The 24,854-nt window shown below is 36.6% G+C and overlaps 1 protein-coding gene across 1 annotated transcript in view; it reads right to left on the reverse strand.

Moving 5' to 3' along the window:
* Window positions 1-24,854, reverse strand: part of LOC126968687 (cell adhesion molecule Dscam2-like) — a 41,599-nt gene that overhangs the window by 10,455 nt on the left and 6,290 nt on the right. Inside the window, exons 3-12 of the mRNA XM_050813739.1 lie at window positions 21,593-21,788; window positions 20,793-20,932; window positions 18,303-18,455; window positions 11,605-11,745; window positions 9,073-9,193; window positions 6,370-6,601; window positions 5,222-5,435; window positions 3,656-3,809; window positions 2,688-2,845; window positions 471-571 (exon numbers count right to left, since the gene is read on the reverse strand). Coding sequence (XP_050669696.1) covers window positions 471-571; window positions 2,688-2,845; window positions 3,656-3,809; window positions 5,222-5,435; window positions 6,370-6,601; window positions 9,073-9,193; window positions 11,605-11,745; window positions 18,303-18,455; window positions 20,793-20,932; window positions 21,593-21,788 — 1,610 coding nt within the window. The remainder of the gene's footprint in view (window positions 1-470; window positions 572-2,687; window positions 2,846-3,655; window positions 3,810-5,221; window positions 5,436-6,369; window positions 6,602-9,072; window positions 9,194-11,604; window positions 11,746-18,302; window positions 18,456-20,792; window positions 20,933-21,592; window positions 21,789-24,854) is intronic.

Raw genomic sequence — 24,854 nt, forward strand, 5'->3', positions numbered from 1 at the left:
GAACAGTCACCGATGTCAACAATACTAGTCGGGGAATTTGGTTCATTTCCGCTTACTAAAGCTGCGATGCAGGAGCATCGGAGGAGGAACTTCTGATTTTTTCTGGAGATCCCTTGAATGAGTAAGTCGGAATAACATTGAACATTATGTTACATGATTAGCTAAGCAAATTGTTAATAGTGTAATTTTAGTGACATTCTGATTTTAATGTTTACATGTTATCTATCTATATATTATGAAAATGGTCTTTGTTTGAGGCTCAATCACGCCTAAACCACTGATCATATTGACATGAAACTACCACCATCCGCCAATTTATCCTAGATGACCTTTATGTCTAATTATTTTTCTATTGTATTTTAATTTATTTCCTTGTAAAATTTGCCCAGCGAAGCGGGTGGGAACGGATAGTATATTATAAAACTTTAAATGAATTAATATTCATGAAGAAATTATGCTATCAAATGCACCTCTATGGACCTGATCGGATATCCGGCGTAGGGACACAGCACGGTGATGTTCTCTCCAGCCACCGCTCGCACGGGCGCCATTTGTCGCACCGACGGCGGACCTGAAACATGAGTACGCTTAGTACCTTTATATATATTTAAAATTTATATTAAGGCTGGATTTTGTGCTCGACCGACGGTGATCGTTACGTAGGTCAAGCGTAGCTATAATAATGTAATGCTACGCGCGTACAGCTACGTTGCGCTGATGAGAACCGTCGGTCGATTCGACGTACGTCAGTCCGCTGACGCGCTATGCGATAAATAAGTGCGTTCTATGCGACGCTGACCGAGCAACCGACCATTGCGTAAAATTGGTTTTCTAGCTATTTCGAATATATTGTATAAATTTCTCCTTCAATTAGACGCTCTATAATTCATAGAGTAAACATGATATCTTCTCCGTCTTTTATTCCATAATCGTTTGCGTATGCAGTTCGCATTAATATATGAATATTAAGAGGTTATAATATTAAGAGGTTACAAATGTATTAATTATTCTTCGTAATTGTCTACGTCGTAACAAGTTTGCTGTCAATAAAATCACAGACGACGTTAGAGCTGACCGTCGGTCGAGCACTAAATCCAGCCTAAGAGTATTTTTTTTTGATCAAAGAGTAGTTCTCAGGTTTGCTGTGAACTTCTCTCATCATTTGAATATGTCTTTACGTAATTGGATAATGTTATCGTGTTTCTTAAGTGACAACCTCGCGAACCATACTAACGTTGAGTTAACATTTTTTTGGGAACGTTTTGAGACAGTGAAGCCTATAGTATAGAACCTTTAAGTGTTCAATTTTCATTGGACTATTTTCAATAAATTTATGTTTATGGCAATTTTTGTCTTATATTATGAATGGAATTAATTAAATGTTTCATATTTTGTTAAATACAAGAGTTAACACTAACGTCGACTATTTTCAATAAATTTATATTTATGGCAATTTTTGTCTTATATTATGAATGGAATTAATTAAATGTTTCATATTTTGTTAAATACAAGAGTTAACACTAACGTTGACTTCTGTAGGTTTGATGAATGTGAATGTGACACTATCATAATTATAAAAGTAAGATAGATAGTATTTGTTGATTTAATTTCGACTTGAAAGTTTATTTATTTTAGAAAAAGTTAAAAAATGTTTACTTTACCTGAAAAATTATCGTTAAATATATTTCAGTTACTATTTTGTCCAACATATATACATATAACATATATACATATAACATATAGCATTGTTTTAATTGAAAATACTCATTTATTCTAAAACATATCGGCTTTTCAACATTGTGTCGTGTGTGTCACGAGACTCGTGCCAGATTTTGGCGAGACAACACGTCCTGAGGATGCCTCGTGTAGAGGCGAAACACGTGTCGAATTGTTTTAAAGACAAATATTGGCGGAATTAACACTAAAGAAAACTTAAATAATTTGTATAATTATGGATTTCCGCAAAGTAACGCCTTATTCAATAAATTGTCTTTTAGTTTGTCAAAACTATTTTATTTATTATTAACTTATTTATTATATTATTAACTTATTTATCAAAACTATAAGCATTCTTTTGCTACACGTAAAATAATACGCGTAGATACACTTTCAAGCACGTAAAATTCGCACACCAAAATTGCTCAGAAATCAAAGGAATTGAATCTTAAAAAATCTCGACAATCGACTTCAAAGCTATCAATATGTAGCACATACAAATAATAGTATTTTATTAATATTAAAGGTAAAGTTTTGCATAAGAGGTGTATGTATTAAACTAAATTTTTAGTTAAGTATTTGATACTTTTCAGTTTTTGTAGTCGGTTTTTTAAACGTAGTATTTTTTTTATTTTTTACTTTTTAGTGTCAGTTATTTATGATAATCCACTTAGACAAAAAATTCATAAAAATGTTCAAAAAAATGAAAACTACGAGGCCAATCTATGTACAATTTTATGGGACCAAATGGCATCTATTCCGCATCGAACTAAAGATGAATTACGTAAATCGGATCATAAATCTCAGAGTAATCGGTGCACATACATAAAAAAAATACAGATCGAATTTAGAACCTATTCCTTTTTGAAGTCGGTTAAAAAGATCGAATCGCGAAGTGGTAATGAGAATTCATTCAAAGGACACTGAATCCATCTATCTGATAGGACATGACACAGTGAGTGTGTACTGACCATAGATATTGAGTCTGGCTGAGTGTAGCGCCTCTCCGCGCGAGTTGTGAGCCCGACACGTGTACTGGCCGCCGTCGCTCGGCTGCGTCGCGCTGATGTTAAGCACCGACACCACCTCGCCAACCGCGCTCGCCGACCTCTCCTCCGATATCGAATATCTGGCGGGAAATAATATATTCTCAATTGTTTTATTATTTGAAGAACATTTAGTATTTTAATATAAAGAATATTGTGTCACGTTGTTTGTCCGCGATGAACTCCAGAATTACTCAACCGACTCGAAAAAATACTTGCACATTGTGTGTAGGACGATCGAACTTGAGAGATAGAATAGTTTTTATGTCGATTCGTGACCGATATTTTAATTTCAATTTTTATTTCTGTATGAATAATTCTATTAGAAAAAAAGGAAGAGAAATAGTGAGAAATTGAATTTCCTCTAAAACCTTAATCAACTATCAAAAGATGTTGTAACTAGTACTTGGTCTAAGGCGGCGGAACGACATGCTTGCGTAGGTGATGGTGTTCGCAAAGCAGTGGCGGGGAACTGAAGAGGCTATGGTGAAGGTGGTGCGTGAGACAAGGCGAGGCTAAAAAATGCACGGGGCAGAAAGCAGGGCAGTCAGTGGACCCCGCGACGATTTGAAGTACTGGTGGTGCAGATAAGAGCACTCAGCTAACAATATATATCAATTATTGATTTTGAGTTCCAGTTCTCGTACCGGTGTCTCAGCAGGTTCTTTTGTAGTAGCTACCCATCTGGGAGCTACACATAGCGTGGTGGCGGCAAGGCCGTGGCAACTTAGTACAGCACCTGATCTATGAACATGCTCTGCGGCTCATACCGGTGTCGGGGCAGGCTCTACTGCAGCGGCTGTCCATCTAGGAGCCACACGAAGCATTGTGGCGGCAAGGCCGTGGCAACTTAGTACAGCACCTGATCTATGAACATGCTCTGCGGCTCATACCGGTGTCGGGGCAGGCTCTGCTGTAGCGGCTGCCCATCTAGGAGCCACACGAAGCGTGGTGGCGGCAAGGCGGTGGCCACGCAGCGCAGCGCTACTGAGCCGCCTGAACGTAGTGCCTGCTCTATGAATGTGTACTGCATCTCTGGCGGCGAATCTATACACACATAAGACCTTAAATTTTACAACCACTGTAACCAAGCATTCATGTTCTTAAGACTAGCCTAAGAGTCCGCTGACAATATCATATACTAGCTGACCCGACAGACGTTCTTCTGTTCATAGTAAAAATCTTGTTTATTTATGCCCATGAAAGAATAAAAAGAAATAAAACGAAAATGGTTTTCTGAATGATCCATATATTGTGTATTAACGCCCCTGTAACCTCCCTTATGGATGAAATTTCTGTTTGTATTCTAAGCTGACCTCTACTCGACGATAGGAATATTTCCTACCAAATTTCAAGTCTCTATCAAAGTCAAAGTCAAAATTTTTTATTGAGATAAAATCAAAAGACTGTTCGTCAACGTCAATCACAAAAAATTCAATTCAGATACATACATATTAATTACATAAAAGTTTAAACATATTTTCAAAACAATGCAAACCAGTGAAACAACACAAGGCTGAACCATATAATCCATAAAAAACAACTATAATACTATTTAATTCCATATCGTAATATCGTTTACGTAATCTTCAATACTGTTATAAGCCTTCGACATAAGTCTGCGTTTAATAAAAGATTTTAATTTATTTATTGATAATTCAGATATACTATTTGGTAATTTATTGTACAATTTAATACTATCGCATGCAAAAGAATTGTTTATTTTACAGAGCCTAGTATAAGCTTGTAGTTATTTCTAGTGTTCAAATTATGTTTGTCGCTTATTTTCCTGTATAAATTATAATGTTTATGTACGTGCAGAAGATTGCTATAAATATATTGGCCGTACTTGGTCATAATATGAATATCTTTGAATTTTTCCCTTAGAGATTCTGGTGGGCTTATTTGGTATATGGCACGTACAGCTCTTTTTTGAAGTATGAAGATATTATTGACTTCCGCTGCACTACCCCATAGTATAATTCCATACGACATAACGCTATGAAAATAAGTAAAATAGAAACTCTGTACCTGATGGTTCCGGAAATATCGTGATGAGTAAAGCACATTGTTGTTTCAGTTATGTAACTTTATAAATACAGCTAGAAGCTATAGCTTGATATCATTCTAAAGTACCTAGACCACCGAGCCTTGACCGGATTTTTAAAGATTTAAAAAAAAAGAAATTAGGAACATCTGGATTCGAACCGGGGTCTCCTGCTTTCCGGATCATCTGAGCTATTATTAATTATAAATTTGCCTTTGTATTGTAATGTTCTTGTAACTGTTTCTCATTAAGATACGGATAAAACTACATTTTCTTAAATTGAAACCTATGTAGATCGATTTATCGCCCCTGTGTACTAAATTTTATGAAAATCGTTGGAGCCGTTTCCAAGATTCAGATTTTATATATATATATACTAGAATTTCTCGGTTAAAGATATAAGATTACTCACCTCCAAGTCTTATTTCAGCTGAAGCCTGTGCACTACGCAGGCCGTCTCGCGCCACACACTGGTACATCCCTGCATGTGAGCGTGCCAAGCCCCTCAGCACTAGTGTGGTGCCCGAGGCTCCGGGAAGTGGAGCCCCATTGTGGAGCCACTGCAGGGTTGCGCCTGGGGCACTTACGGTGCAGTTGAGACGCACTATGCTACCAGCCTCACCTACCTGATAACGGAGTGTTTATTGAGTGACTGATTAGTATCGAATCGCCGCCCAAGTCGCTCTCATATAGAACATATAGATCCATCGCTTCATTGTGTGTTTCCTACCGCATTTATCATGGGAAGTAATCTGAAGAGCTGTTTCACTTGGGTCCTGCCGCCGAATTCCACCTTCGCACAACACGCCACAAGTTATTATATCATCCCCACCATCTGGACGTGTGGTGGTCCTCTGGCGTTTGTGCCAACTGACTACAGGATCTACTTTACAGTTGATAGCCTGCTAAATCCCAATATTTGCATATTTGGAAATTGACTTGAGATGTCGCTCTTGAAAATCTAAACAATTTGTTATGTTTTTAAGGTGATAACCATCACTTCTAGGATTAACACACAAATAAAATTTGAAAACAAATTTTTTGAAAGCACAACCTGAGATTTGAACAAAGCATACAAGATTTTATGACGATACGTCTCTCGAACGGTTAGCTCAGTTGGCAGAGCACTGGCACAGAACGCCAGAGGTCATGGGGTTCGAGTCCCGCATCGTTCATAAAATTTTGTTTTCAAGTTTTATTTGTGTATTAATCCTAGGAGTGAGGGTTATTTCTTTAAGAACATAACAAATTGTTTAGAGTAATTAAAAATGATCTCTCTGCAATAAATTTTACTACTTAACTGCAGAACATGTTAAATGATATATGACACAACTTGGAATATCAAGATGATATAGCTAGGGCTTAATATTTTTAGCATTTACAGAATAACTATTATATATTAGTATCTCTCTTAGATGGTTATCTGTATCCGGAGCAGTGTAATGTAGTAGACATCAAAACAAATTCTGAAGGGTTCAATTATGAAAAATGAATATGATGACTTTTTGACGGTTTTTATGTGAGTTATAGGATTGTCAGACATTATCAATAAAAAAATACCAGAAGATTGGGTGCAAGAGAGACGGATAAGTCGTCATCTACTTCAAGCCGGAGCTGTGCAGTGGCGTCTCCGAACACGTTGTATGCCTTGCACAGCCAAGCGCCGGTCGTGTGTTGGACGCCGGCCGCTGCGGAGGTGACACACAGCGCTGCGCCGCCTCCCCAAAACCAAACAGGACCCGACGCCGTAGCTTCTACGGGCTGCAGCCGACCCTGCTCCTCACGGTACCAACTGAATACAGGCACATCACTTTACTAACTGCTAAAAAATGATCCAAAATTCGTTCTTTAAACCCTCGAGAACCTCGGATACGATATTCATATTGTTGAATCATAATTTTCCGTGGCGGCCATCTTGGATTTCAAAAATGATCCAAAATTCGTTCTCGAGGGTCTACCCTATATATTCATTTTGTTGAAATTATAATTTGACGCGTCGGTCAAAATGATAGTTGTATAAATAATAGCTGGCAACGGCGCCTCTATCGCCTCGCTTTTTCGTTTCATCGAGTTTCAAAGCACAACGATTCTTAAGAAATTATACTTCAAAATTATTCTGTACAATTATTTGAAGTTAGTAGAAGATCATGGACAATTAAGGCCAAGAAATATATTCAAAAAGAATAAAGTAAATTATGCCTGAGAGCCATTATAATTAAAAAAACTAGATTTTTTTGGTAAAAATGCATAATATCGTGTCCATTCTAATAATAAACACGACTAGGATAGGTTTCATAGTTATATTGCGGACACGGACTGTATTTCGTTTTGAGTCACTCGTGAATTATACGGAAACGAAATCTCCATTTTATTTTAACTCGATTGCGAGACGCGAGCCATTAGACTATACAGGGTGTCCCAAAGTTATGGGACATGAAGGGAAAGTACCTTAAATATCGAAGAGTACTTCTGCATTCAAAGATTTTCTAAAAATTACTTATCTCGTCTGGGAATCGAACCGACTGAAATGTAAAAAAAACACCCCTACCTTTATAATGCCAATCGAAAGAATGGCCAAAAACTAATAACTCTTCTTAAGTAACATAGTATTTAAAAGAAAGGAACAACGTAAAATGAATGTTTTCCTACTTGGATTGGTACGAATGCACCGATTAGATGGCCGGCCAGATCCCCGGACCTTACACCATTAGATCTCTTCTTTTGGGGATACGTGAAAGATATGCTATACAAAAAACGATACGAGAACGTGGGCGAGTTACAAACAGAATTGTGCCATATCATATCGAGTATTCACCAAAAAATTATAAGAAAATCAACAGGCAGCGGACTCAAAAGAATGAATGAATGAAATCATTCAAGATTTTTATTATCTTCGATATTTAAGGTACTTCCCCTTCATGTGCCATAACTTTGGGACACGCTGTATATATAAAGACGTACTAACTCCACAAAGATGCGCCGTAATATCTCGTGGTTTATTTAAATTTAGAGAAGATATTGTTACCGGGTCACTTTTCAATTCATTAAACACTGTTAACACATTATGAATAACCGTACGAGTTTGTGTGATAATATCGCCCTTTATTTTTAGCAAAGTTAAGATGGAGAATAATGCGTCCATGGTTCGCTTATGAAAGTCTAATGACAATTATACCACAATTTTCACAAACACCTACATTTGACCTTATTGCATTAGTCATCAGCTACCTGCGTCCGAGCGGTATCCCTTTATCGATAATGAGTTGTGTGGCATGAGTTGTGTGGCATTGTCACATCCCTTTGACGTATTGTTTAATGACTCAGTTTGTAATGCCCCAACTATAGATGCACGCTTGGAACAGCTCACCGACCAGTCTATTCCTCGTAAGGTTTAAGCGGTCTTCGCGAGTAGAATTGCATCTTGATCGCATTTGAAGTTATACATTTAATTTGTATTTTGGTTACGTTTTGTATACGATCACGTTTGACTCGAAAATTAAATCACGCTTTGAAATCAAGTGTGGCTAACCAAATTGAAATTATACAAAGATGATAAGGGGTCTCCCCGTTTCACTTCTTTAGATATTTTGATTTCAATTATCTAGTTTTTTTTTATGATAATAAGGGACGAGACGAGCAGGACATTCAGCTGATGGTAATTGATACGCCTTGCCCATTACAATACAGTGCCGCTCAGGATTCTTGAAAAAACTCAAAAATTCTGAGTGGCAGTACAATTGCGCTCGTCACCTTGAGACATAAGATGTTAAGTCTCATTTGCCCAGTAATTTCACTAGCTACGGCGCCCTTCAGACCGAAACACAGTAATGCTTACACATTACTGTTTCACGGCAGAAATAGGCGCCATTGTGGTACCCATAATCTAGCCGGCATCCTGTGCAAAGGAGCCTCCCACTAGTTCTACTTAGCTTTCAGGATGTATAAATAATAAATTAGGTTTATATTTGCACGTTAACAACCATAATTTCGGGATTCGAAATTATAAAAAAAAAGAGACGCAGGACGCGTCACTAATGTAAAGTGAGCTGATACATTTCAGTGTCTGCGTAAAATTCACTGCTCCTTGAATGAATGATGAATTATTATAACCTGATTCATTTAAGATGTTATACGCTTTTCAAGATTTAGAATATCCTTACACAGTTGGCTTCTTCAAAACACCTTATATTCTATAGAAGAGGTTTTTGACAAAAAAAAATGTGAATATGAATATATAGTATGTGAATATAATATAATAGTTACGTATAATGAGGTGGCGGATAGTCAGTGGCGGCGCACGGCAGACACGTGACGTCACGGGCGCTCGTCACGGTCAGGTGTCGTGAGGCGGACGCAAGGCGGGGAGCGCTGCTAGACGCTCCATCTGCGATAAAGTAGAAAACTTAATTGTATTTCCAAAAACAACGAACTCTTTCAAATCCTTTCAAGCAAACCACTTGGATGTGAGGCGATCCTCCATTGGGCGCTCTTCAAGGGGGTTTCTTCCACGTACTACAAAGCTGTGGAATGAGCTTACTTGTGCGGTGTTTCCGGGACGATACGATATGGGTACTTTCAAAAAAAGGCTCCTGTAATTCCTCTGGTGTTGCAAGAGAATGTGGGCGGCGGTGATCACTTAAAACCAGGTGGACCCTGGACCAGGTGGGTGATCGTTTGTCCTCCTTTCCTGATCCACTGACCGAAATAGCTGCCAGCAATATTCAAAATAGGATTTAAAATCACTTATTGAACGTCAAAAACTACCACCCATTCAAAAGAGACTGCCTCAGACCTGAGAAGAATGGGCGCAAGAAACTCAGCGGGCTTTTTTTTTAAATTAAAATAAGGATTGCAATGTGATATCCTACAATAAAAATTTTTAATTTAAAGAGCCTGAGGGTGTTCGCTTTATTCCCAGTCTGTGGTGTCATTAAGAAAATCGTTTACGCTATAGTAACCTTTCCCATTTTCCGAGTAGTAGGCATAACAAGGTTATGTTTGTTCCTCGTGTTAACATTATGAATGTCACAGTTTCTAGAAAATTCCTCAATGTGCTTATGAACATACAGAACATTATCAAAAATGTATTGAGAAGCAACAGTCAAAATGTTTAAATTTTTCTCTTAATGATTCTGTAGGACCTAGGTTATAAATCGCGCGAATAGCCCTCTTCTGCAGCACAAAGATGGTATTAATATCGGCTGCACTGCCCCATAACAATATACCATTGACACCACCAATGACACTGACAATCTTGCGACGATTGCTGTCTTCGGCAGTTGAAGCAGCAGCCCTAGCATTATGTATAAAGGCGTAAAAGGCATTTATTTTCTCCAAATTGAGTTCTTTAGAATTCTGTTTGATGTCATTTTTAACACTACCACTGCTTCGGAAACAAATGGCGCTGTGAGAGAGAAGCAGCGGTGCAAGAAACTCTCCCAGTATTATTTTTTCGCTGTTTTTAATAAAATATACAATATTGCACTGTTATTGTTATTATATAAAGAATCATTATCTGGTCTCAGCTGTGGATTAGTAGGATTTACGACAGAGCCATTTTTATTATAACACATTTAAATTTATTTATAGATAATGCCTTAACAGTGACTGGGACATTAACATAAAAGTGTATCTTGTATTAATAAGAGCATTGTATGGTACAATGTTGAAGGGAGGGATTGAATATTTCAATCAGATATATAGTAGTTTAATATCCGAATATTATACCAGCAGCGATCCTTTTCTCAAAAACGTTGTCATAAGTGATATTTTGTTGGTTCAAAAAATTCAAAGCTCGTTTATATATTATAACCTAGAGATAAAATGAAAAAATGTTTTCTATAATATCTAAAGTGCACTAACATTATATAAATGGTCTGGATCAAGTTGTCTAGTTTGGTAAAGTAGAAACAGTATGTTGTGAGCTGTGAGCGAGGTGCCGTGCCAACATTATAATCTTAGTGCTACGAGTATGGAGTATGACTGAACACGAAAATTTATTACTTCTATTCCTTCTCTTTAGGGCATTTACAACATTAAAAAAAATACACGTACCTACCCAGCATACTCGTAAGTCTGTGAGGCTATACCAAACTTGGAACCATTTTTTTATGACAGTAAGGAATGAGAGAGCAGGACGTTCAGCTGATGGCAATTGATGGCCCTGTCCATAACAATGCAATGCCGCTCCGGATTCTTGAAAAACCCAAAAATTCTGAGCAGCACTATAATTGCTCTTGTCACCTTGAGACATAAGATGTTAAATCTCATATGCCCAGTAATTTCACTAGCTACGGTGCAGACCGAAACACGCAGTAATGCTTAAACATTACTGCTTCATGGCAGCAATAGGTGCATCCCACTGGTATTAAATAATAGCAAAAATAAAATTCGAATATACCTACAATTTAAATAAGTATTTAAATTTGGGCTTTTATTTACTACCAATAATAAAACATTATGTATATTAACCATAGACGACCATAGCAACACGTGATACAAAACAATATCAGATTATATGAAATGAAGTACGTGAGTTGCATATATAGTTAGATCACCGGATAGAAGGCAGAATCAAATAAATGCAACAACAGGGAAATGAACCTCTTACAGCCCGGGTCTCTCCCAGGAGGACAAACGAGCGTATGGACCATGTTGAGTCATCACCGTTGCCTACATTTAAGGAAACATAGGAGCGTTGCTGGCCTTTAGAAAGCGTTTAAATGGTTCGAGCTGATACTGGGATGCGCCAGACCAGATATGATAGCAATACTCCATATAAAGTGCAGTACTAACCCAGTACAGTGAGCACGGAGGGAGGCGCACGGCGCGTGTGCCCGGTGAGCTCGTTTCGCACGGCGCAGCTGTACTCGCCCGCGTCCGCCGCGGTCACATCGCGTATCAACAGCGTGTCACCCGCCACCAGGTACCGCGAATCTACGGTCAGTACTGTTTGTTTCACAATGTCATTCATCACACTCATATTCTTACCTACATCATTATGTTACTGTATTGACGGAAGATTAAAGGGCACAATATGGATTGTCAAGTCCCGAACTACGGTGTCAAATATTATTACATACAAAATGGTAAATGGTGTACTTATGCAAAGCATTTTACAAAGTTGACCTTTTGGTATTTTTAAGAAAAATTTACACCAATGGGTGAAGGGGTAAATCTTTTAAGCTGGTTTTGTGACATCTTGAAAGAAGACATCAAACTGTAATGCTTATTGGCTACATTTCATCCTTTAGTACAATCAGTCTGGCGTTAATCAAGGATCTATACTGGGTCATTTCTTTTACTATTTTTAGCACATAACATACTCTCATACGAAGACCTAGAAATACAAAGTCATTAGTCTTAAAAATTATTGTTTCTTACAGCAAGATGATATCAATTTAATTTACACTGTTCATTAAGTAAATTAATTATAATTAAACAGCTGTCTATTGAAATTTAATAAAATTTAAATTCCCATGATAAGACCCAAGTACAGTTAATTCAATTCACATTAATTACCCCTATTTTAGTGAAAACCGCGTTTAAACCAGTTTAGTACATTATTATTTTGAGTTTATTGCGAACAGACAGATGCAGCGTGAACTTTGTTTTTAAATATGTAGTGATGAGTCTTAACAACATAAGCTGTCAGTATTTCAGTGAGAAATGTAAAGGTTACTATTAAATTGACCGACTCGTTGAGTGAGACTAATTTAAAACAGAATTAAAAAAAAATACTTTTTAAGACTTGACTGACCACCGATCAACTTATCGTGCTTAACTATTAATTGTATCAAGTACTTTTACATTTATTTGTATAATTATAATGTATAGCTAAGTTTCAAACGATTGTGAACTATTTTTTCTTTTATTAATTTAACTCTGTTGGTGTAGACTTAATTTAGCAATTGTACAAACCTCAGTGGTTTTTATTGCTTTGAAACCGCAATGTAAAATTTGTTTTTTTATTAATAAATATATAAAAAAAAATATACATGATATAACGCATGCACATATAGTCGGCAGTTTATGAATAGTTTAGTATAGTATAGTAGAATATAACGTTATCTACCTGGTAACGGTAAATTTGATTGCGAGGCTAAATTGTTATTGCTACTCGCAATATTTTTTTTCTTTAATTATTTCCCGCTTTTTCTCTGCCTCCTTAAGAAGCGACTCCCTCAGATAGCGGTGAAGTTGTAGTTGTCCCTCATAGTCTTTATGACCAAAATCCATTTTTTATATTCATAACGTAACTCTTTTTATTCTACGTAAATAAATTTAATAATTGACGTCCCGACGAAGTTAGACTTCCTGGGTGCGAATCCCGGTAGGTGCAAGCATTTTTATGATGAAGATGGTAATTTATTTCCGAGTCATGGAAGTAAATATGTTATATATAAAAAAAAAATAATTTGAACAGAAGATATAAATAAATTATACAATGTAATTCTTAAATTGACATCTCATTTGATTCGTTTTAAGTGAGTAGCGACCATTCGCACATAATAAAAAGGCAATTTGTAGCAAAAACAAAATTATATAAGCAAAATTTCCTTGCAGAGATAATTCTCTACGGGAAGGTTAAAGAGAGCGGCGCCATCATTCAAGTTTGACGTGAGTTACCGTACTTCTCCTCTGTCCCACAGCCCCCCAACCCTCCGCAACACCCGCACACCCTCATGACTTATAGCTTTAATTAATATTACTGTGTCCGATTAATAAGGCGTTGCGACTACACGAACTAAGGGTATTGTTTTATGTTCTTACTCCATGAAAGGGTATTCGATTCTACAAAAGTTTTCTTTTATAGTGGAAATTTCAAAGATGTTCTTTTTAATTTACAATCTTATAGATATTCATTTTATCTCTAACGCAATTAATTATAGTTGAAAAATGCGCTTGAGATCATTCTTATCTCATTCCCCCGATTATGCTGTGTTATTTTACCAGCTGTTCTAATCAACAGGCGTAGTCCCAAAATTATGGTCGACTTTATTACACCCGATACCTATGGACTGTGCGCGGGATCATCAACCTACCCCTTACCATTGCTGTAACCACCCTTTTCTCCAAAACCATGATTTTGAAATATCAAGTTCTTGGGATGCTGAATATCAAGTACCAGATTGAGAGATACCTAGCAATACGATGGAGCAGCTGGTGATCATCTTGTACATCTCACTCATAAATGGACGAAACCTGTTGAGTAAAATGGAGAGACGTTTGCGGTAAGTTTTACATAACAAAAGACAAATTCAAAAATGGGGCTTCCCTAGAAGCTATGCGATCGGAGCACCAACTTTTATCTGATTTTATGAAGGATTTTATTGATAGAGAATGCTCTGTCTTAAAACCCATTCTGGTGTACTGCAAGGCTATTTGCAATACCGTACACCATTTCTTCTGCATAGCAATGATATGTTGCAGTTTAGCAACATTCATTGCAGAGATAGCATAAGAATGTTTTATGCACCAACCATGCATATCTAGTCTTTCTCTCGTGAAAACTTCGAGAAAAACTGTAGCAATCTCGTGTCTGAAATCGAGATTATGCATGCAAAATCTCAGTATGCCGGAATAATTTAGTCCAATTTAACTCAACTAAGACACATGTTTGCGTATTCTGTGGTGTTCTTAAAGCTATTTCAACTGTGGTCCCTTTGTCATATGTATTCGAGTTTACATCTCTAACTGCCAGAATCTGTATCAACATCTAAGCGTCTATATATCAACGTGCACTTCTGTGATCAGTTGGAAGAATTGTCTTCAGGAAGATTCCACGTCAACACTGGAGAAGACAAATTTTTCAGACAGTTCCCATGGTCTTTATCACCAAGGCGAAAGGCAGGTGCCACAGAAGAAATCGTCAACATTTGAAGCACTGTTGCAAATCAACTATCAGCACGAACGTTTTCCCATATTTGCAAGGGACTGCTACTAACGGTGTGGCAGTCAGAGAAGTGTTATCAACTCGAGAGGAGACAATAGATGGAATTTTTAAGGAGTTAAAGCATAAAATATAGTTAACTCTAAATAATAAAATCATTGTTATTCTGTCCTGAACTATACTCTTATAGCTGTTTAAATTTTCGTTTTGTTTGTTGCAATTTTGTAGGTTTTCACTTTTAGTCTAAAATATCTTTGTTATTTTTTCATAATTCTCCATTGTGAACATAATTAGTATTTAATTTATGGAACTGTTTTGTCTTCTAGTATGTACATTTGTAACCTTACTATTGTAAAAGACTGTTTCGTTCCTGAATAAATAAATAAAAAATTTTGTCGTCTTAGAAATCATTTCGGCGCCATTCTATTAACTTGTAAAGCCCAATCTCGATTTGAGACACAAATTTTTTCTGACGATATCTTTAGAATTGTTGGCAACATAGCTTTATTTTTTATAATCATTCTCTCTACACTGACCTACAAAACCAAACATCCTACACCATTCGATATCGCGGCGCTTAGATCTCCTAGCGAGGATGACGGTATCAGAACGCGAGGTGAGCGCTTTCTCACTGTCATATCGTAAAGTTCATCGTTGGAGATAAGACGAAAAATAATTGATGTGTTAAAAAATTGTGTGTGTTACAAAAATTATACATGGTAGAATCATATCCCCAGAATGTCTTAAAAATCGCATAAAAAGCCTTACAGTCCCAAGAAATAGACCAAGATTAGCTATCAAAAATATTTTCAGCCCAACAATCAGCAGAACAAATATAGGTAAACACACCTGGCAAAAACACCTCAAATAGAATTATGAGCTCTTATAATGATATCACTGCAAAAAATCGTGATATAGATGTTTTTCATATGGTTAATATCAATTAACTTAAAACCGACTGCATTGAATTACACTGGCCTGCAAAAGTAAGTATAACACTTTTCAAATTAAATTTTTTTCTTAACTATAGAAGGTAGAGATTTAAGATTAAAAATGTTTTGTTGCAAATTTTAAAGGCTTTAATTCTTAGAAACTAAAATAATACATTAGTAACATTTTTAACTTAAAAAAGATAAAACAATGAAACATTTTTAGTTTAAAGTAAAAAAATTCAACAAAAATGTATTACATGTTATTTAATTTTTAATAACTGGTATTGCCTCCTCGAGCTCTGATTACAGCTTCGAGCCGGTTTGGCATACTGAACACTAGGTTTCGGAGCCGATGTTGGGGAATATTCTCCCATTCTTCTACCAGGGCCTGCTTTAGTACCCTGAGGGTAGTTGGTGGTGGTCTGCGATTTCCAACTAGCCTCCCAAGCTCATCCCAGGTGTGTTCAATCGGGTTGAGATCAGAACTTCTTGATGGCCAAGCCATCACGCTGATACCGACCTCCTGAATATACTCTTGTACGATATGAGCCGTATGTGGCCGGGCATTATCATGCATCAGCATCGATCCATCACCCATATTTGCTAAATACGGCCCTGCATACTCATTGAGAATCTCTTGAGCATATCTTTGCCCAGTTAGGGTGCCATTTTCTATGGCTACTAGCTCGGTGCGACCTTCTGAAGATATGCCAGCCCATACATGTACACTGCCTCCACCGTATTGGACTCTTTCTGAGATGCAGGCTTGAAGGTATCGCTCACCAGGTCGCCTGTAAACACTTCGCCTTCCATCAGAAGTGTAAAGGGAGAATCGAGACTCATCTGCAAACAAAATTCTTGACCATTCTTCTTCATTCCACTGCATGTGTTCACGGGCGTATCGCAGTCTCGCTACTCGATGCTGTCTCTCTAGTTTTGGGCCACTCGCTGGTCTTCGGGGTTTCAAATTTGCTTCAGCAAGTTTTCTTCTCACTGTACTGTCACTAATGTAGTCCCTCCGGGTCTGAAGTAGCTGTTGCTGGACTTCAACTGCATTTTGGTGGCGATTTCTTAACACAGTGGAAATAATATAACGATCTTCTCGGGCACTGGTACACCTGGGTCTACTATTACAAGGTCTCCTCAGATGGTGTCCAGTCTCTTCGTACCTTCGCTTTACCTTCTGGACCGTTCGTACCGTCACACCCACCATTATTGCAATGCAACGCATACTGATGCCTAGTTCCAGAAAAGCCATGATCCGAGCACATTCTTCAACTGAAAGAGGCATGATAAATAAATGTTATGTGCTTTTTAGCATAAATTTTTAAAACAAGACCCATCGATCTTGAAAAAAATTTAAAACAGAAAGAAAAATGTGAATGGTAAAATTGTAAATCGGAAACGTCCACTTTGAAAAAGGAATGGTTTTGTTTTTGAAGTTTTTTTTTCAGCCAATTCTTAAAAAAAGCTTACCGACTATAAAGTTTTAATGTACAAAATTAAATTCTCTTTGGAGTCCTTTTTATTTCGAAAGTATGTCTTGTGAACTTAAAACGTTATCCCAATTTTAAAAGTGTGATACATACTTTTGAAGGCCAGTGTATTAAGATCTTAGTTGTGTAAGTTAAATTGTATTATTGATTATATAATTATTTTCACAAATATTACTTTAAGCGATATTGTTATGTTTTACCTAAAGGTGTTTAATAAAACTTTGTAAATTAATTTGTGTGATGTGAAATAAAAATATGTCGTTGTCTAAATATTAGAAGTAAATTATTATAGTGTTGTATATTTTATAAATCTCTTTTTTTATAATAGAAATGTAATTAAGTCAATTTTCATCATCATTTTTATTTAACTCTTAATTTCTTTAATTTTATTAAGTTTCATTGATTAAATTTGTTATTCTTTTCGTACTATTGTAAATGTTGTTTCCACCTGTAAAGACATGTCGTATTTTACTATCCCTTGTGTACTTGCATAAAGGACATCATTCATTTTGGACCAAAAAATTAAAGTGCCGGCCAGAAAAAAAAAGTACAATATTCGGATGGAATACATAATTTCTATCATTTTTAACTATGACGTCTAATCTGTGCGCACAATGGTTACGTCGTAATAAAATAATAAAAAAATATTTTTTCTTAGTAATGTTGCCCTTACCTTGTAATAGCGATCAAACAAAATAAATGCTGTTTAGTACTTGATAAATATTTTTAATTTTTATTTTATGTCTAAATATTTTTTTCCAACACTATTCATCAACCTTACCACTGTGTTTTACTATCAAGTATTATATCATAACGTAAGATTGGATATGCTTTTAATAGTGACACTGCAACATTTTTATCAGCAAAGGATTTTTTTTTTAATTATTTTATTACTACGGAACACCATTGTGCCCAAAGATTGGACGTCATTGTGTATTCTACACAATTCCTAACATTTTTTACTATCCGAATATAGTACTTTTTTTTTGGCCGGAATTTTCATGTTCTTTTAATTGTATAATGATGTGTTTGTTGGTGTAACTATCTAAATGAATAAATAAATAGACAAAATAAATCTGGCAAGGGCTTCACCGGGAATGTGGTGATAGGAAATCGCAAGCAACGTTCAACCAGCAGTACAGTGCTCTCACACTGTCCGATCGTTCAGTTCACCTGGAGAAGGTGGTGAAAGCTGCAACGGCTCGTCTCGTCGGTACCAGAGTGCAGCGCGGGCTTGCGTGCCGCTCACCCGGCACTGGAGCGCTGCTATGCCGCCCGCTCGAACCTCTCCCGCCACCAGCCGCACCTCCCATTCTCGCTCCCACACTACACATACATATATATGCCGGCAGATAGATTAGAGAGTACCGCTAGATTAGTGTTCTTTAGCTATTTTCACAGCATTATCACGTACGGTGTACTGTGGGGTCATGGTCCTGGCATTGATATAGTGTTTGCTCTGCAAAAGCTGCAGAGCTGTTCGTGCAATATATCAGCTTGGTTATAGACAGTCACTCAAAGAAAAACTTAAAGAAAAACATATTATGACTGGTCATTTAATATACGTTCACAAAAATCGCCACCTTTTTGCTCTTAATGGTGATTTTCATTAATATAATACTAGAAATAAGGGATTGCTTGTAACTTATTCTAGTAGGCTTCATAAGATACATAATAGCTTTAAGGGTAAATGTATACACTTTTATAATAAAGTCGCAGCCACTGTTCTGGCATTATCTATAAATACATTTAAATGTTTTGTTAAATATGGCTCTGTCGTAAATCCTACTACTCCACAGCTGAATATGTAATTGATCAGACAGCCTGGGCCTAGATTATGATTATTTTATAGCAATAGACATGACAGACTTCTTCTATTTCAGAGCGCTATTTGTTTCCAAAGCGGTAGTAGTATCTAGTATATTAGAAATGACATCAAAAAGAGTTCTAACGGAATCAATTTTGAGAAAATAAATGCCTTTTATGCCTTTTTATGCGTGCAGTTAACTTATGAAGTCCGAACAATACAGTACATACACCTCTATCATGATTCGATTATGCATAATATTAACTCTTTGCGTATCGAGTAAGTCGACTGTCTGTATTTTTATAACATGCACGAAATACCGGGTAAGACAATTGACTTACGACGAAATCCACACAACCTCATTTGATTTCTGGTCTTATTTTTTAATTGAGAAGTGCTATTTTCCTTTGAACTTATACTGAAATGAAGGCGTATAGTGTAGGTATAGCTTTGAAGAGACAGATTCGAACACTAGATACAAAGTAGAAGTTCTTGTCATACGTCATAGTAAGTGGTTGTTTCCGTGAGTGCGCAGAGTTTGATTAAGTAAGTTGCTATTGTTATAATAATTATTTCCGTATGATATATAGTATTTGTGAATCTGTTATCGTCCGGTATTCAAGGGAAACATCTACACAAAGTTTTGTATTTATAATATTGTTACTGTCTGTATTACTATTTAATCAATTTCCAAAGTTTCTAGTTATTATAACTTTCTCATAGTCAATTTCGAGTTGCTGCACTTAGATTATTGAAATTTCCAAATCCATTATCAATTTTCGCTAGCCACTCTGGTAGTGTTATTGTAATTTAAATCTTTACGTAACATAATTTTTGTGTAATTATCGTAAGTCCATTGTTTTTTTCTCTGCATTAGTGCATCCATAGTGATTAAAAAGATGCATTTATGAGAATAAATCATTCCCTTGGCCTTATTGTGCACAATACATATCCGGTATGAACAACCTGCGGGCCTACCATGAACTGATATTGCGATTCAATTGACGACTTAAAATGAACTGCTTTGCTATTTCATCCCACGTCATTAGAGCGATCCAGTTTAGGTTGACGTCAAAACAGAATCTCAAACTGTTTTAGTTCATACATTCATTCGGACCATGAGGTGATATTGCAATATTACCTCATGGTGGGAATGAATGTAAACTAAACTGGAAAGCTTATGTGTCAAAGTGACATTTAGGTACCTAAACTGAATTGCATCGCAATTGAATCGCTAATTAAAAGTTGATGGTAGGCCTTCTGGACTAGAACCATTACCAAAGACATGACGATACTAGGCTTAACGCCAGCAAAGATGTACGATCGCAAACAGTGGCGATCTAGTATCAGGAGGGCCAACCCCAAATAGGGAAAGCGCCAGGGGAATCTGCTAGAAACTGTCATAACCATAACGTTAAAACCAGGAACAGACATAAACTTATAATGCCTACTACTCGGCTGAGTCGAGTTAGTAAGTCTTTTGTGGAGCGATGTACATGCTTTTACAAAGAGATCGCAGAAAATGTTCAAAACAAAAGTATTACGTTATTCAAAAGAATTATTAAAAACGTTTGTGTGGTAGAGGTTACTATAACATAAATGACTTTTTTAATGATATCACAGATTAGAAATGGAGCGACCGCCCTCAGGCTATTAAATAATAAAGTTTAATTGTACAATATTACTTTGTAAACATATTTTTTCGATGAAAAAAAAGCCCGCTGAGTTTGTTGCGCCCATTATTCTCAAGTCTGAGGCATTCGATTTGGAATGGGTAGTAAGTAGTTTTTGACTTTCAATAAGTGATGTCACATCCTATTTTGAATAAAAATATTTAAATTTGAATATATTCATACCTGGTATCACGTGAACGTCCCGTGAGAGGATCGTACCATGCGCGTTCGAGGCGCGGCATCGTATCGTACTGGAGGCGTCGACACCCGCTCTGTGTATCGCTGAGGGCAGGAACTCAACAGTCCCGTTTGAGAACACTCGCCTGTTAATTCAATCACACATATTATGAGATGAACTATTAAGCAGTGTGGGTGTCGGATACATTGAGTGGCAGAGCGAACGATTCCAAACAAATCCCGAGACTTGATAACTTAAAGCACCCCTCATGATTCTGTTCAAATTTGGTTGTTAGTTATAGGAAATAAAAATTGAATGTCTTAGTTGATTGTAAGATGATTTAGCTTGTATAACTATGGCATACATTTCTACGGCATGTAAATAGAATAGATGGTCTGTTTTTGTTAGTTTATTTATCTACACCCATGCTTTAAATCCTCTATTGAAGATTCTGAAACAGTTAGCTTATTGCAAACATTATAACACATAAAGTCCTAATAACCATAACATCATCCAAATGAGTGTTGTAATGAAATTCAGTACAACATTACAACACTCGTTTGGATAATGTTATGGTTCCCAGGATTCGCTTTTTTAATGTTAGCAGTAAGCTAACTGTTTCAGAATCTTTTATAGAGGATTCAAATTACGTCGTAAATAAAGTCTTGTATGCAACTGTTGAAAATTAGGTATTAAACACTCATGTGATAATAATATTACACATCAGTTGCATAAATAACTATTACTAACTGATAGCACATGTTTATTTCAAATGGCAATACGCAATTCGCATTGATGAGCTCACCTGAGTCCGGGCAAGTCAGTGAGCGGAATGTTGTCGTCGGTGAGCCAGGTGACGGCGAGGGGCGTGTCCCCCGGCCCCCTCGCCGCGCACCAAACCCGCGCTCCCGCTGTCGCCGGGAACCGCAATAGCCCGCCCGGTTCAGACGTAAACACGGGCCCGAGCCGAGTCGCATCCGAAGACGACGCTGCCTCGCACCCTGACCACAGACAGGTTACGTTAACAAATCGGAATACCCGTGTAATTTTAACTGTTATCTCAGCGGATACTCCACAGGGAGTGCCGCTTGCGCCACTCTCTCCCCAAAGGACGGTCGCCTTTGATGAAGGCTTAGAGGGCACTTGCGCAAAGCCAACCTCAGGTGGTGTTTAGTGGGTAAACACCTAGGTTTTACGTGAGTCCCACATAACCAACGCAGACTTAGGCTGCGTTGGCATGCATGAGCATTCACCACCTCCCTCCCGTCGTTATCCCGGAGGGTAGCCCGTTCCCTTTGTTTGGGCGCAAAAATCTAATGTTAAAACACAGTTACAATTATACGCGTTTAAATCCTTTAAAATTTAAATGTGTAACACTGGCGTTATTCAAAGAAAATACTTATCCTAATACCGTCCGAGCGCTTTTTCCAACTGAGTCTTTCGAGTACACATAGATCGCAAATTCTGGTATATTCGACTCGACTGGTTACAATTTTATTTTGTATAATTAATTCACTTAAAGAGAAATAAGTCGTAATGTAACCCGAGCCAAAATGTCATGTCATGACTTCGGAACGACTTGACACGCGCGTCTAATTTTTGTCCGAGGCGCTTGGCGCTTGAGTCGAGTTGAGAGTAGTTGGTGTCTTCATATAAGAATCGCGGTGGCTGTTAATAACTTAAAAGTTTAGTTTAAAAAGAAAAATAAAAACGTGAAATAATAATTTAAAAAATAATTGCTAAAATTTAGGTTTGAGAATAACAATAATAAAAAGTGCTTATTATTAAGTAAATTATCTCACGACTAAGCTTAACAGAATCAGCCCGCAAAAAAACAACAAACTTCTAGCCACTTACAGCTCCAACTACTAACTAGTAAGCTTGAAAAACTTTGATCTCTAGCAAAAATATTCACTTTGAGTTGTTGAATTGCTTCTTAACTGATATTTCTGTTGCCTTATCTTGTATTGTTCCTCTATATTGATTCTTTTGTACTCTAGATAAATAATTTTAGATTATACTAGCAGACCGACGCTGTTCTGTCAATAGAAAAAAAATGTAGCCATCGGAAATGTGTCATCAAAGTTAATGAGTTAAAAGTGAAACAAAAACGTATATCTAAATTTATAATAATAAAATGATAAGTATTAATGTTGTTTTTACACGACCGTTTACTAATTGTCAATATTTTTAAGTATTAAAATGGATATAGTATGTTACATATGCCATCACGGACTTTTTTGTAGACCTGTATAAGATACACAGTTCCACCATACATTATTATGTTATATCAGCTCAAAGTGGTTAGATAGCGTTTTTGTTTAAAGCTCCGAGACGGTTTTATTTTGTGACACCTTCAACAAATATCGTTTAAGTATTCAAATATGTATTAAAAGACTTAACAAATCATATTCTAAAATCTTCCTCGAGAAGCGCACTATCCTTTCTGAAACCAGTATGAAAATCGGTGCAGTAATTTTTGAGTTTATCACCAACAGACACGCAGACAGTTTCATAATATGTACTGATAATAATACTCTATTACACATTTAAAACAATCACTTGTGATAAACAAGTATGGGGAAGGGGGAACTATCATACATACATACGAGCTATATGATAGTTTGAGACATATACTGTTGTAGTCAGAAGATCATGAAGATCAACGCCTCAAGTTAGATAAGAGCCTTAGATTATTGCAACGGAGGTAGTAGAGTATAATTCTAGAAAAACTAACGGCAGATCTCGAAGACGACGTGGTTTTTTTGTAATAGGTAGGAAAGGTTTAGCCAGGGGCGTGCATTAGTTTTCTAGCAAGGTAAGCACTGCAGATCTAACCAGTCGTAGTTGCGTTTTAGTCCGACCATACGACATAAGTTGTATGAAACGCTGCTTGCTTCGTATATGCAATCTGTAGACTGCCTACCAAAGGTAGTAAATTAACTATAACACTAGTACTAAATTTATTTAGGTTCATAAAGAGGTAGGCACTGCCTTATTGCATATATGATATGCACGCCCCTGTGTTTAGCTGGCATCATCTCTCAACTACTTCTATTAAGTATAAATTTATCACGTAGCTGTTTGTAACGAATTGAGGGCATATTCTCCCACCGACAGATGTTGTTGTAAATTTTTCGCACATTGCAGACGTGCTCGGTCAGCCTAGTTTGGATGTTGAGTCCCGTTTCTCGCATGTAGATAAATTTAAAAACCAAAAAAAAATAATAGTAGTAGGATGAAACCCATTGGAAATGGAAGAGATTATAACAAAAATTAAAGGAATAATAGTAAGTAGGAATAATTGATCTGAGGTCGGGAAGTGGAAAAGAGTAAAAAACGGTTTATCTCGATTTCCGGCAAAACAAGTTTTAGGTAATAAAAAGATCTATAACTTTTGTCACATTTTTCACATAACCTCAAAATTTATCTGAAAATTTCAAAAAATAAAGTTTTTGTTTTACTTTTACAAAAAAAAAAAATTAAAAGTGGAAAAGAAATTCCTTTCATTTTAGCTAAATTCTCTTCCTCATCCAATAAGTTTCATCCTACTATTATATTTTTCATTACTTCTTCTATTTTTTTTAACTTTTTTTCATTTTCAAAGGCTTCAGCACTGATCTAATGTAGCTTTTGCTGGAATCACATGAAATTTAGTAAATTACCGATCTATTCAGAGTGTCCTGGTCTTAAGGCGATGGTAAAAGATTTCTAATTTGTTTCACGTTGTGTATAATAATACCTTAAAACTTTATCGATTCGATAATGCCATCTTTTAATTATGCTTTCACGAAAGCTACCAGTTCTATTGTAACATTTGCATTGTATTCACTAAGAAATTTATCGTTTCGAATGAAACGGAACAAATTACTAGTAGCGAAGATTGGGACAGGAATAATGGCTGCCGCAGCCCTACTCTACCGAATTCTTGTTTAATTGGATTGGCTTTATGTCATTCGAGAATGTTCATTTGTACAATGTGCGCCAATATATTAACTTGTTATATAGAACGAAAAAATTATTCGTTAAATTAATCAAAATCGGGTTATTCGCTATGTAACTGTTAC

The sequence above is a fragment of the Leptidea sinapis genome, chromosome 16 (assembly GCF_905404315.1).
Source record: "Leptidea sinapis chromosome 16, ilLepSina1.1, whole genome shotgun sequence".
In the NCBI taxonomy this organism is placed as follows: domain Eukaryota; kingdom Metazoa; phylum Arthropoda; class Insecta; order Lepidoptera; family Pieridae; genus Leptidea; species Leptidea sinapis.